The sequence below is a fragment of the Hemibagrus wyckioides genome, linkage group LG10 (assembly GCF_019097595.1).
Source record: "Hemibagrus wyckioides isolate EC202008001 linkage group LG10, SWU_Hwy_1.0, whole genome shotgun sequence".
Taxonomy (NCBI): Eukaryota; Metazoa; Chordata; class Actinopteri; order Siluriformes; family Bagridae; genus Hemibagrus; species Hemibagrus wyckioides.
In genome coordinates, this window is record NC_080719.1 from 20,773,314 (window position 1) to 20,784,431 (window position 11,118).

An 11,118-nucleotide genomic window follows, 5' to 3' on the forward strand; every position below is an offset into this window, starting at 1 on the left:
GCTTCTTGACTGGAATAAAAATCTGTGATAAAGAACTCGTTAAGTGAAGTTAAGTGGGTTTCTCTTCTCATCATGCCGCTGGTCAGATTGATGTTGATGTCAGTTTGAAGAGCATCTGCAAAGGAACAAGCAGATCTATTCAGAAAGCATTAAGGGGGTTTAAAAGACTGAGAATAGGAGATCTCTCAGAGAGAGGAAAAAGACCAGCAAGGAACAATGGTGAGCATATAAGGTGAAATACAGGGCAAGAAAGAGCAGAGAGGCGCAACAGAAAGCTTACATCACCGTCAAGTTAAGATCCAGGGAGGATATGCAGCACATCCAGGTCAGAAACAGCCCTTAGCGTGAGAAAATGGCAAATCTCACAACAACTGAGCAATCATCATCACTTTGTTCACTTCATCTAGAGGTCATTGGCAGTAAACAAACATTACACAAGTGATTAGATCTGCACATTTTCCCTCTCAAATATTTCATTTCCTTTTCTTACTGTGGCTTCTAAATGTTTCATCAAGCAGATTCTTCTTGTAATTTTACTCCAGATAAATGTCATGATTATTCAAAAATGTTTTTATTGCAATGTAATTTCCATACTGTTTTTCCTCTTAATCAGAGTAGATTCTTCTGGTAATCTCACTTAAGATGAATTTCCTTATTTTGTGTAACGCAGTATGAAGTCTGTGGTGTTCTACTATGTGTCTGGTGTTGCTTCAAAATGTAGCTGAAGTTTCTTTCCTTCAGAACCATTTAGATCTTCCAATTAAAAAAAATACTGGAAAGTGATTTTAACGTTTTAGAATAAATACTGTAAAGGTACTACAGACCATTTTTCATGCCCTTTTTTAATTTATGTCAATAAAAAAAAAAAAGTGGAAATAGGGCAAAGATGAATAGCTAAACATTTCTGTCAATAAGTGTTCAGGGCACTCTATCCTTTTTATTCGGCATGAGCAGCAGTAAAATTTTGCCTCAGTAAACCTTTCCAGATAAATCACTGATTTTGAGCAAAGTAAATAGTAAATAAAGCAGAATGACCTCAAAACCAACAACCAGAGGGATGGACACTGCTAGTAAAATGCAACATGATAAACTCACAGTTAAAGTCAAACAGTGACCAACTATATTTATGTCTGGAGGTAAATGGGTACTGTAAATCTAGCTGAGAGTAAGGTGACTTGAGTCTACTTTCTCCACTGATTTCTTTTATAACTACTGGGGGGGGGTGCAAAAATGGCAAAACACCAGAATTCTTTCACAATTCTTTTATTTAAAATGCAAAGAAAATCATCTATTGGAAGTGGATTTTATTAATGAATTTAATTACTTTCACTGTTATACCCCAAATATCAGTCAAGATCAGAACACATTCTTCAATAACTTTTGTTATTTATTAAACAATTTCTCCCCATGTTAACAGCTGAATGACTCATAAGTTCTCCTGATCTTGCTCTTCTCGAGGTTACCATCCACGCGTGGGTGTCCAAGTGCCTACAACCTTTCCTTTAGAATGGATAATGTAGACTGGATGCATCATAGCTGTAGCACAAGCCTGTAAATCACAGTAATGTATTAGCGTTTTTAGCATTATACTCCTGCTTAGTCAACATCTAAAATAACACACAATTTCTAATAGTTATTGTACAACATTTTACAATAAGTGTCACATATATACCAGCTCTATATATATCAGCTATACCACCTCCCTTTCATAATTTTCCTCATATGAATACCATATGATATAAAAGACAAGGGCATGTCTAACAACATCAAAAGACTGCTGAGCACAACGTAAAGCTGCTGATCAGGCTGAAGTGTGGGAATCGATCCAAGAGCACTTCAGGGATGTCTATATTAAAACATTATTAAGCAATAAAGGCAAACCTCAGATAAAGCAAAAAGAATGATCGGTTTGTAAACATCACCAGACATTACCACAGGGAGTGAAGATCCTGAATTATTTGATCTAAACACTGAAATCTAAACAGAAAAAGCCAAAACAAATGCTTCAGCCAAACAAGAATGAGATACATGATGATGGTTTTGAACCTGAGCACATACTGAGACTCTTGTCCTAACTGCAGCCTAAAGGAGATAGAAGCAATTTAAGCACATTATATGGGAATAAAGGATATGGATGTAAAGCCTGATAGAAAGAAAAAGGTAAGTTCCTTCACCATGCTGCAGTAGCATGAACAAGAAAGGACAGAAGACTCAGGTAGTAGGTTCATAGAGGAGGAAGAACAAGCACTGGACTGGACTGGACTGAGCTATCCCACAGTACATCAGCCTCTTATGTGTACTTAAAACTATGCTGAGTCTGTGACCTGAAGATCCAGAAGTGCTAAGAATGTAATTAATTCCTCAGTGATCTCATTGGTGTCTCAGGCCGATGAAGCCTCGTACATAAAATTGTACCTAAATTTACTTTAAATTAATAATGATCAGCACTGCAGACACAGAGGGATACAGAAATACTACCAGTACAATGAAGCAGTGTGAGATATAGTACAGGTCACAGAAATTGTTAACACAGATGAGGATAATGGAGTTGTATCAAATGCCATTGTTGGAAGCCTTAATTTTTATTAAGGGAGGTTTCCAAAGGATATCAACCAGGCAGTCCAGGGAGAAGAGAAGTAGACCACTAGGTTACAAATGTGTCTGAGGTTCTGTGACAGATTGGAGAACAGCCAGGACACCTGGTCTTTTTAATTAATGAGAAAGACCACAGGAGCAACATGACATAGCAGGGACCTTCAATAATGTTCAAGGTCACAGCAATGAGGTGACGACTTTACTACTGGCTCAGAAACAAGCAAACAGGAAAACTACAAGGTCTGAAGAAAAACACCCGGGTGGTCCACCACTCAGTCCTAGAATCTTGGTTGTGGTTGCATATGTAACCTCCAGATTCTTAAGAACACATTTTCAACAGATTTGTAACCATCTTGGATATCATACAAGTCTCCATGTCAATACCATGTACTTAAAACACTTAACTGGCAAACGTATTCACACACTTATGATAATTTCTTAGCCTAGCATTAGTAGTTAGATTGCAAGGTTTCCCCAGACAGAAGGCATTTTTACACTAAAGCTATAGCATCAACCTTCAGCAGAGGGCAGTATTTCACTAAAAATGGGTTATTTATAAATAAAATGTCTGGCTTTATTTGCAGTTCCCTTGATTGCTAACATGCATTGTTGAAAACTGAGTCACGCTGGCAGAACCTTTCACACAGTCAGCGAAACAGAAGTCTATGCAGACCAATTTGTCCATCATTTTTCTTTGCTTTCAAATCTTCCAAAATCCATGACAATGTATTTTTACAGCACATTTTTCAAATGACAATAAGCTGCTTTTCATTTCACACAGAATGATGACCAATTTCATGCAGTTCTGCATTAACCACACTGAAATACACTATATTGCCTAAATCACTAAATTATTGAATTCAGGTGTTGTTTTTCAGGGGTTGAGCTTGACTCCTTAGTTCCAGCGAAAGGAACACTTAATGTTCCAGCATACCAAGACATCCTGGACAATTTCATGCTCCCAACTTTGTGGGAACAGTTTGGGGATGACCCCTTCCTGTTCCAACATGACTGCACACCAGGAGACAATGCAAGGTCCATAGGGATATGGATGAGTGAGTTTGATGTGGAGGAACTTGACTGGCCTGACCTCGCCCTGATAGAACACCTTTGGGATGAATTAGAGCAGAGACTGTGAGCCAGCCCTTCTCGTCCAATAATAGTGCCGGACCAAAATTACTCTTCTAGAGAGGAATGGTCAAAAATTCCCATAAACACACTCATAAACCTTGTGGAAAGCCTTACCAGAAGAGTTGCAGCTGTTATAGATGTAACTCCATTTTACACTCATGTACATGTAAAGGCAGACATCCAAAAACATTTGGTAATATAATGTATATAGAAAACCAGAACTTTTTGATTCAACTGAGTTTTGAAAAAGTGGCTTCAGTATTGACTGATGCTTTTTAGCAACTGGGGAGGAAAAAAAAAACCTGCAACGGCCTGTTTTTTGTTCTTAACATCCCTGTGCTCACTAAGGAGTGGTAAGTGGGTATATATTTGTAAAATGTAGCCTTTACATTTATAGCATTTGACTTGCTCAAAGGCCCAGCAGTGGCGGCTTGGCAGAACTAGGATTTGAACTCAACCTTCTGATCAGTAGTCCAATACCACTAAGCTAATCTTTAACATTTTTCTACTTTGGATCAAATTAAAATCTGGATGGAGAAAACTTCCATTATTTAAATTCCTTAATTCCAGAGTACTGATTATGACTTTGAAAAGCCCTTTGCTGCAGCATCCTTGAAAAAACCTAAAAGCAGGAATGTCAGTGGCTGATCTGTACATGTTTTTTAACGCATGCTGCATTCAAGCTTACCATAACTGAATTATATCTGGTGCCATTTTTCTGAGCATGTCCATTCTCCATTCCTGCGAGTTGTTTCCAAGGTTATCAAGATTGAAATTTGTCTATGTAGACTCAATTTAATTTAATTCAAGTGCGTACATCAGTTCCATGTGAAAGAAATGCGTCTGTTTTCGTACATCCAACATGATTTGATTTATTTTTAAAGCCCTGAATAAAAGAGCACAACACTACTTGTTCTGCTTAAATTTATTAAAAACAATGAAAATCACATTTCGATAAGACACGTATTATTTTTATGTAAATTATATTTCAAATATTCTCTTAAATTTGACTGACCACAAATTCCCTTTTTTCAGTGTGGTGAGACTCGGTGGCGAGAGTCAGTGACTCAGCCAGTAAGTCATTCAGTCAGAGAACGAAGATCTCTAGACTGGCCCAAAAAAAAACTGTCCTTAAGTAGCCGTAAATGTCAGCTACATATGGTGGGTTTGCAAGTACTACAGCCACGTCCAAAAGTATTGGAACAGCAAGGCCAATTCTTTGGATTTTCTTATGCACAACATTTGTGTTTTAGAACAAAAGATGACCGAGATGACAGATCAGAATTTCTAATTTTTCCTTTCAGGAAATTTACATCTACAGGTGTTATACAACTTAGAACATGGCAACTTTTGTTGGAACACACCCCATTTTCAAAAATATTAGAACATACAACTTCCAGGGATTTCTTGTTAACCAGATCTACCCTGATTGATTATTTAAATAATCAAGATCTCAGAATGAAAAGACTGCATTAGTTGTTAAAATGGATAAAATCAACGTCAAATCATAAGAGCTGGCTATAGATGGAAAGCAAGTCCTTCTAAAGCTGATTAAAAAGGGGAAAATCCAGACATCTAAAAGGTCGGCCAAGAAAAACAACAGCAGAGGCTGAGAGAAACATTGTGATAGCTGTGAAGACATTAAAAAATAACAGTCAGTGAAATCAGCAACAATCTCAACAGGGGAAGGGTAAAAGTATCACAATCCACTGTCTGAAGAACATATGGAGAACAGAAATATAGAGGTCTTTAGCACAAGGTGCAGACCACTCAGGAGACAATACTGAAATACTCATAAAAGCTGCAAACGTTTTGGAACCAAGATTAGTGATGGAAAGGCCAAAACTAAACGATTAGTGATGATGGAACTCATGATGGTTACAGCAGAATGAGTTCAGAAGTCTACTGAAACATTCTGTCTGCCAATTTACAGAGAAATTCATCCAGTCTAATTGGGTGGAACTTCATCATGCTGTTAAACAATAACCCAAAACACACTGTTGCCAACACAACAACATACTTCATCAGAAACAAAACTGGCCAAGTCAATCACAAGACCTTAACCCAACTGAGCAGCACTTCATCTCCTGCAGAGAAGACTCAAGGGAGAAATCCCCCACAAAACATATAGCAACTGTAACAAGCTGCAGTTCAAAAGCATCACAAAAGGAGAATGCAACAGTTTGGTGATGTCATTGGGTCAACAGATTGATGTAGTAATTGGATGTGAGGGATATGCCACCAAATATTAAGTGATATTTACTTCTATTCTATGCTGGTCTGCCACATCTAGATGTAAATACTGTAACATCTGCGCACTCAGCTCATATTCCATCTTCTGATCTCAATCCCAAAACCAAAAGAATTGGCTTTACTGGTCCAATACTTTTGAAGGGACTGCATGTTAAGACAAAACAGATAAGTTATACTAAAAAGTTTTAAAATCCCCGGTTTTCTCCAAATTCAGTCCATGCCAAACAATACCCGGCTTCTCAACAACACAGTTCGACCCAGACAGACAAGCATTGTCTTGTCAGTGTGCAAATTAAGCTTTTGCTCTCTGAAAAAGATATGATGCACCCACAGTTATGACAGAATAGTCCTTTGGTAGAAATAATTAAAATGAGATGTAATGCAAAAACACAATAAAACATTTTGTTAGACATTTAAATTAAAAACCCTCACCACACATTACTGACACAATTATTTCAGCCCCAGTATAACTGGTCATTTTGTGAACTGAATGAACTATTTACTAGCCAGATTATATGGAGTGCACTGCCAGGCATTTTATTTGACTTTACTGAACAGGGCTCATGTACTAAAGCTGTACTGATTAAATGTTGGTGATGAGGTAAAAAGCATTGCTGAATATGTGAATATAAAGCAGTAGCAACTCACATGGTAAGGCATGAGGGACAGCATGGAGCCCAGAGGGAACTGACTGAAGTCCAGTTTTCCAGAAACAGGCTCCACTCTGCCATGTTCCTGAGTCATTGACACCAATCTGCCAAGCAAATTAAGTCATAAAAAACTGAGATCATCGGTGCATACAGATACACTGAAACTGTATAAATCCATGGCAAGCTGAAGTTTTAATGCATCAGAAGGATGGCATCAGAGCAGCGCTAGCCAATCAAGGGCATCTGTGAACTCGTGTATGCAGAATAGTGCTTTCTGCCTTATTCTATTGACTTAAACTCCATCGAGATGCTGTGGCAGGTTCTGATACTAAATGTCGAAATGCTCAAAAGCAAATTCCAGCCTGATTACAGCAATTCTGCAGAGTATTGTGAAAAACTGACCTCCAGTTTTCGAAAGTGTCACTAATTAAGTTTAGAAATTTGTTTTTCAGATGAGCAATACTGCATATCCTTTGTGTACAGTGTTGCATTACCTTTCTTCCTTCAATTAATAAAATCATTTAAACACTGTTTTGTGTTTTCTCTTGCTTTCCTAGTCTGAACCAAAACCTGAAACCATTTACTTAAGTATGCAACAACTGTTTTTAACAAACTTGGAAACACTAACCATTTTATAACCATACAAGAAATGCATTGCACCCTGTGACTGTTCCTTGTAGTTTTTGTTTTCTTTAAACAAAGTTCCTGATCCAGCAATTATTAGCACAAGACCTAAGGATCATCATTCTTACTTTAGTTCTGGATGGCTCTCAATGATTGCATAGCCTGTTGGCAAACGTCCTCCACCATCCTGACTCAAGGCGGCCCAGCCGCAGTCCACCAGGAGCTGGTTCCTATGCGGGTAGTGACCTATGACTCTCGTCAGCACCCGCACTGCAATGTCCTCAAGGCTACAGGAGCCAATGAGTGACTGCTGCACATCTATTCAGTACAAAATATACACAAGATTTATACGCTAGATTTACTCTTGTAAATCTAAACTGTCCAACAGAGGAAATTACATTGCATACTACTGACCATAAAACACATAATTTCCAGGATGAACCTCATTTAACATAGCCATGTCCGAAACTGGGTGGCTACATGAAGGGGTGGAACCAATGCTAGATTTCACATCCTGGATTCCCGCGGCTTTTAGCCTGTAACATGCAACAGGGGAAAAAAAAACATTATACTTCATGGAAGACATTATTATCATCTAGCAAATAAAAGCATGACATGGTAGGCATACTTCTCCACAAACTCCAACACGAGAGTTGTCGTTTCTTGGGCGACAGCCTTAATTTGCACCTCCCCCTTACAGCCATAGGTGTTTCCACAGTGGGCATAGATTCCTGTAAGGTCCATCCCTTCTGTCTCTGAAATTTCCTTGGCTAACTCCAGGGCAGCAGGACTGCAGTGAGGAATGCCCGCTAAATAAGAGAATATAAAATAGCAATGCACAAGCACCTTGTCAGCAAAGCCCCAATAACAATTATTATAATAATTCTATACAGTAATAATACAATTATAACTACCATTCAATCCACTTTACATTAACTAACAGTGGGTTAAGTTTAAAGTTAGTAATACTGCTGATAAATTACATGCTACAGTAATCACTACGATAAATCTCTGCATATATTTTTCATACAGGAAACAACAGGCCTCATTTATCAAGCTGAATATGAAACTATTTGTACATTTACTTACACAAGAAATGTATTATTACATAAAAGTCACTGGGAAATCTTTTGTATCCTACTCCTGCTCCAACTGGAACTAATTCAAATCACATAATTTGCATGGATTACTGCACTTTTATATCTGGAATATACTGTGGAGTTTAAATCGCTTATTTTTTTTATTACATTTGCAGCATTTATCAGATGCCCTTATCCAGAGCGATTTACAGAAAAGCTCTGGAATCTCTAACAAAAACACATCCTCATGCTAGTTCATGAAGTCAGGCACTAAGAGTCCAGACTAAGAGACCGTCCAGAACATTGTATGAAAACCAGTAGTCATATATTATAGGCATCGATTAAAGAATATGAAAAATAAAAGTGAGCCATTACAAACCCATAAATTAAGACAATCATTCAATTACGCCAGTCTGGTCTGTAAGCCGTTAAACAAATGCCTCAGACTACAGACATTTCTACATTCAAAATTTTAATTGTTCTCATCATTCATTTCCAGTAAAAATAGCTTCCACAGTCATTCAGACTTTACCTTAATTGTTCATTTCGTGCTCACAGCTGCCTTTGCACATGACCTTTTATGGAATTTGTAGGCGTAAATGCAAATGAGCTGTGAAATTTAATTTTTGTTTGGCTTACAAACATTCACACAACTTTAGTAAAATATAAATAAACAAGGCCCAATCTGCTTGTTAAGTCGTGACGTAATGATCTTCCGATTATACTGTTCCTGGGTCTGAACAGAGTTGGCTGACACATTTGTACAGTACCATGTTCCTTTTTATCTCAACTTAACAGCCTTTTATTACCACTATTCATTTACAAGACAGCTTTAAGATAAGAAAAAAAAAAATCACGGTATACACTACACTCATGTATCATGAATTTTCAGTAGCACTTACAACACACTGAGTGCATTTCAGCAGAATTTGCAGCAGACTGCTTTAAACCACATATACATGCAACATTATTTGCAAATTCATAATTAACCTTGTTTTTGATGATGACATACAGTCTCATACACTCCATCTCCATTGCAGATCATCATCTATAGAGGCTATCTTATGGGATCCAAAGGAGAATTTGGACCCGGAAATGGCATCAATGTCACATGTCATATACTTACACAGAACATGGCCAAAAGTAACCTACACACTGTATGTCTTACCTCTTCCATTGTCACAGTCCAATTTCAACCATACATGCCAGACTTTGCCCTGCTTCAGTGGCCATGCCTTCAGCTCTTGCAGGGCCAAGCTATTGTCCACCAGTACATGGAACAGAGAAAGCCTCTCTGATAACTCTGCACAGCGCTTTACTTTGTCAGCGGTTACAGGATATGCGTAGAGGATATCATCATAACCACCATCAGCATAGAAAGAAGCCTCGGCCAGGGTGGACACCACAATGCACCTTCGTGAGCCCCTGGTCATGATGTCTGCACATTCACTGTGAGGCCCAGAGAGAGGAAACAGAAATGCATCATTATATTCAAGCAAAACTATTCAAGCCGTGGACAATGCAATATTATAAATCACACATTTTTGTGTTTTTCCTGCTCTGTTCATAGTAGGAATTGGTGTGTTAGAGGGGGAACCATGCAAGTGGTTCTCGATGAAGCAGGGTCCATGAAGTGGTCAACAAATGTGGAAAATACAACCCACCTTCAAATCTGTTCTATTAATGACCGATTTCTTAGATACAAATGATCCTGTTTGACTTATCACTTGACCTGCACTGGCTGAATCCAGACCTCACTAATGAAAACACAAGGTTTACACTAGACATTGGAAAGTCCAGAAATAACTTTCCAGGAATAAAAAACTCTATGGCTCTAATAATTAGATGCACTTAAATGAATCTTTGAATAAAAAGCATTTGGTATGCAATGTGTGCTGTGTAGTCCATGGAGTTTATATTAGAGTTAAAAGTTTGAGACCCCCTTGCAGAAAAGTGACTAACTGGCTGGAAGCGAAGGAAGTAAAGAACCCAAACCTTTCTACTTTCTACAGTGGACAATTTTAAAGCATAATTGCTTGATGAGGGATAAATTGCATGCAATTGTTGGCTTTGGTTTGTGCAATACAAATCACTGGTGTCTTGGTCAGCCTCACAGCGTCTTATGGGTCTTCATGTGCGGGCGGAGCTGCACTCCGAGCCTCAGGAAGCGGTCCAGCATTGCGTCCGAGTTTCTTCTCACAATATCCAGATCCACAATGAAAGCTGGAGTGCAAAGGTCCTTGGTGAACTCGGTGCTGCTGGCCATCTTAAAAGAGCTGCACAAATGACAAACAGCGAGTATTGCTTTGTTTCGTGGAGGCTTCATCTGAATAATTACAAATAATAAGCATTGCAAAAAAATTCTCCACGTAACAGCGGAAAGCAAAGCGCAATCTGTACGAAGACTCACGTTCTTCCTGCAGGATAGCGTTTATACAACTCCTCTTACACAACTTATACAGTACACACACACACTACTCCGATATAGCCTAGAACCACAGCGCATGCGCAAGAGGGAGCGGGGGGGCGTAACCCTTAATGGTTTCTGCTGGAAATAATAAATGAATAACGTTAGAGCCTGTCTCTACTAAACACACTAAATTGTTATCTGTGGTAAGTTATTATTTATTACTTAATAATTATTCTTTTTTTTTTTTTTTGGATTTTTCAGGGTTGAGTGTTGACACCAAGGCAACAGTAACATAGGCAACTGTTTATTTCCTAAGGGTTTAATTAGCTGTGCTGACTAAATCCATGTACTAGAAGATTCAATTTGCTTTATGCTT

At 38.3% G+C, this 11,118-nt stretch overlaps 1 protein-coding gene across 1 annotated transcript; it reads right to left on the reverse strand.

The window, feature by feature from the left end:
- Positions 1 to 1,247: 1,247 nt before the first annotated feature.
- zgc:162816 (uncharacterized protein LOC571260 homolog) lies at positions 1,248 to 10,842 on the reverse strand. The gene is made up of 8 exons (XM_058400259.1): positions 10,743 to 10,842; positions 10,447 to 10,608; positions 9,501 to 9,781; positions 7,882 to 8,062; positions 7,668 to 7,789; positions 7,382 to 7,571; positions 6,628 to 6,733; positions 1,248 to 1,549 (listed from the first exon to the last, which is right to left on the reverse strand). Exons 2-8 carry the CDS (start codon positions 10,596 to 10,598, stop codon positions 1,460 to 1,462), a joined length of 1,122 nt encoding a protein of 373 aa, XP_058256242.1. The 5' UTR covers positions 10,599 to 10,608; positions 10,743 to 10,842; the 3' UTR covers positions 1,248 to 1,459.
- Between the last annotated feature and the right edge of the window lie 276 nt (positions 10,843 to 11,118).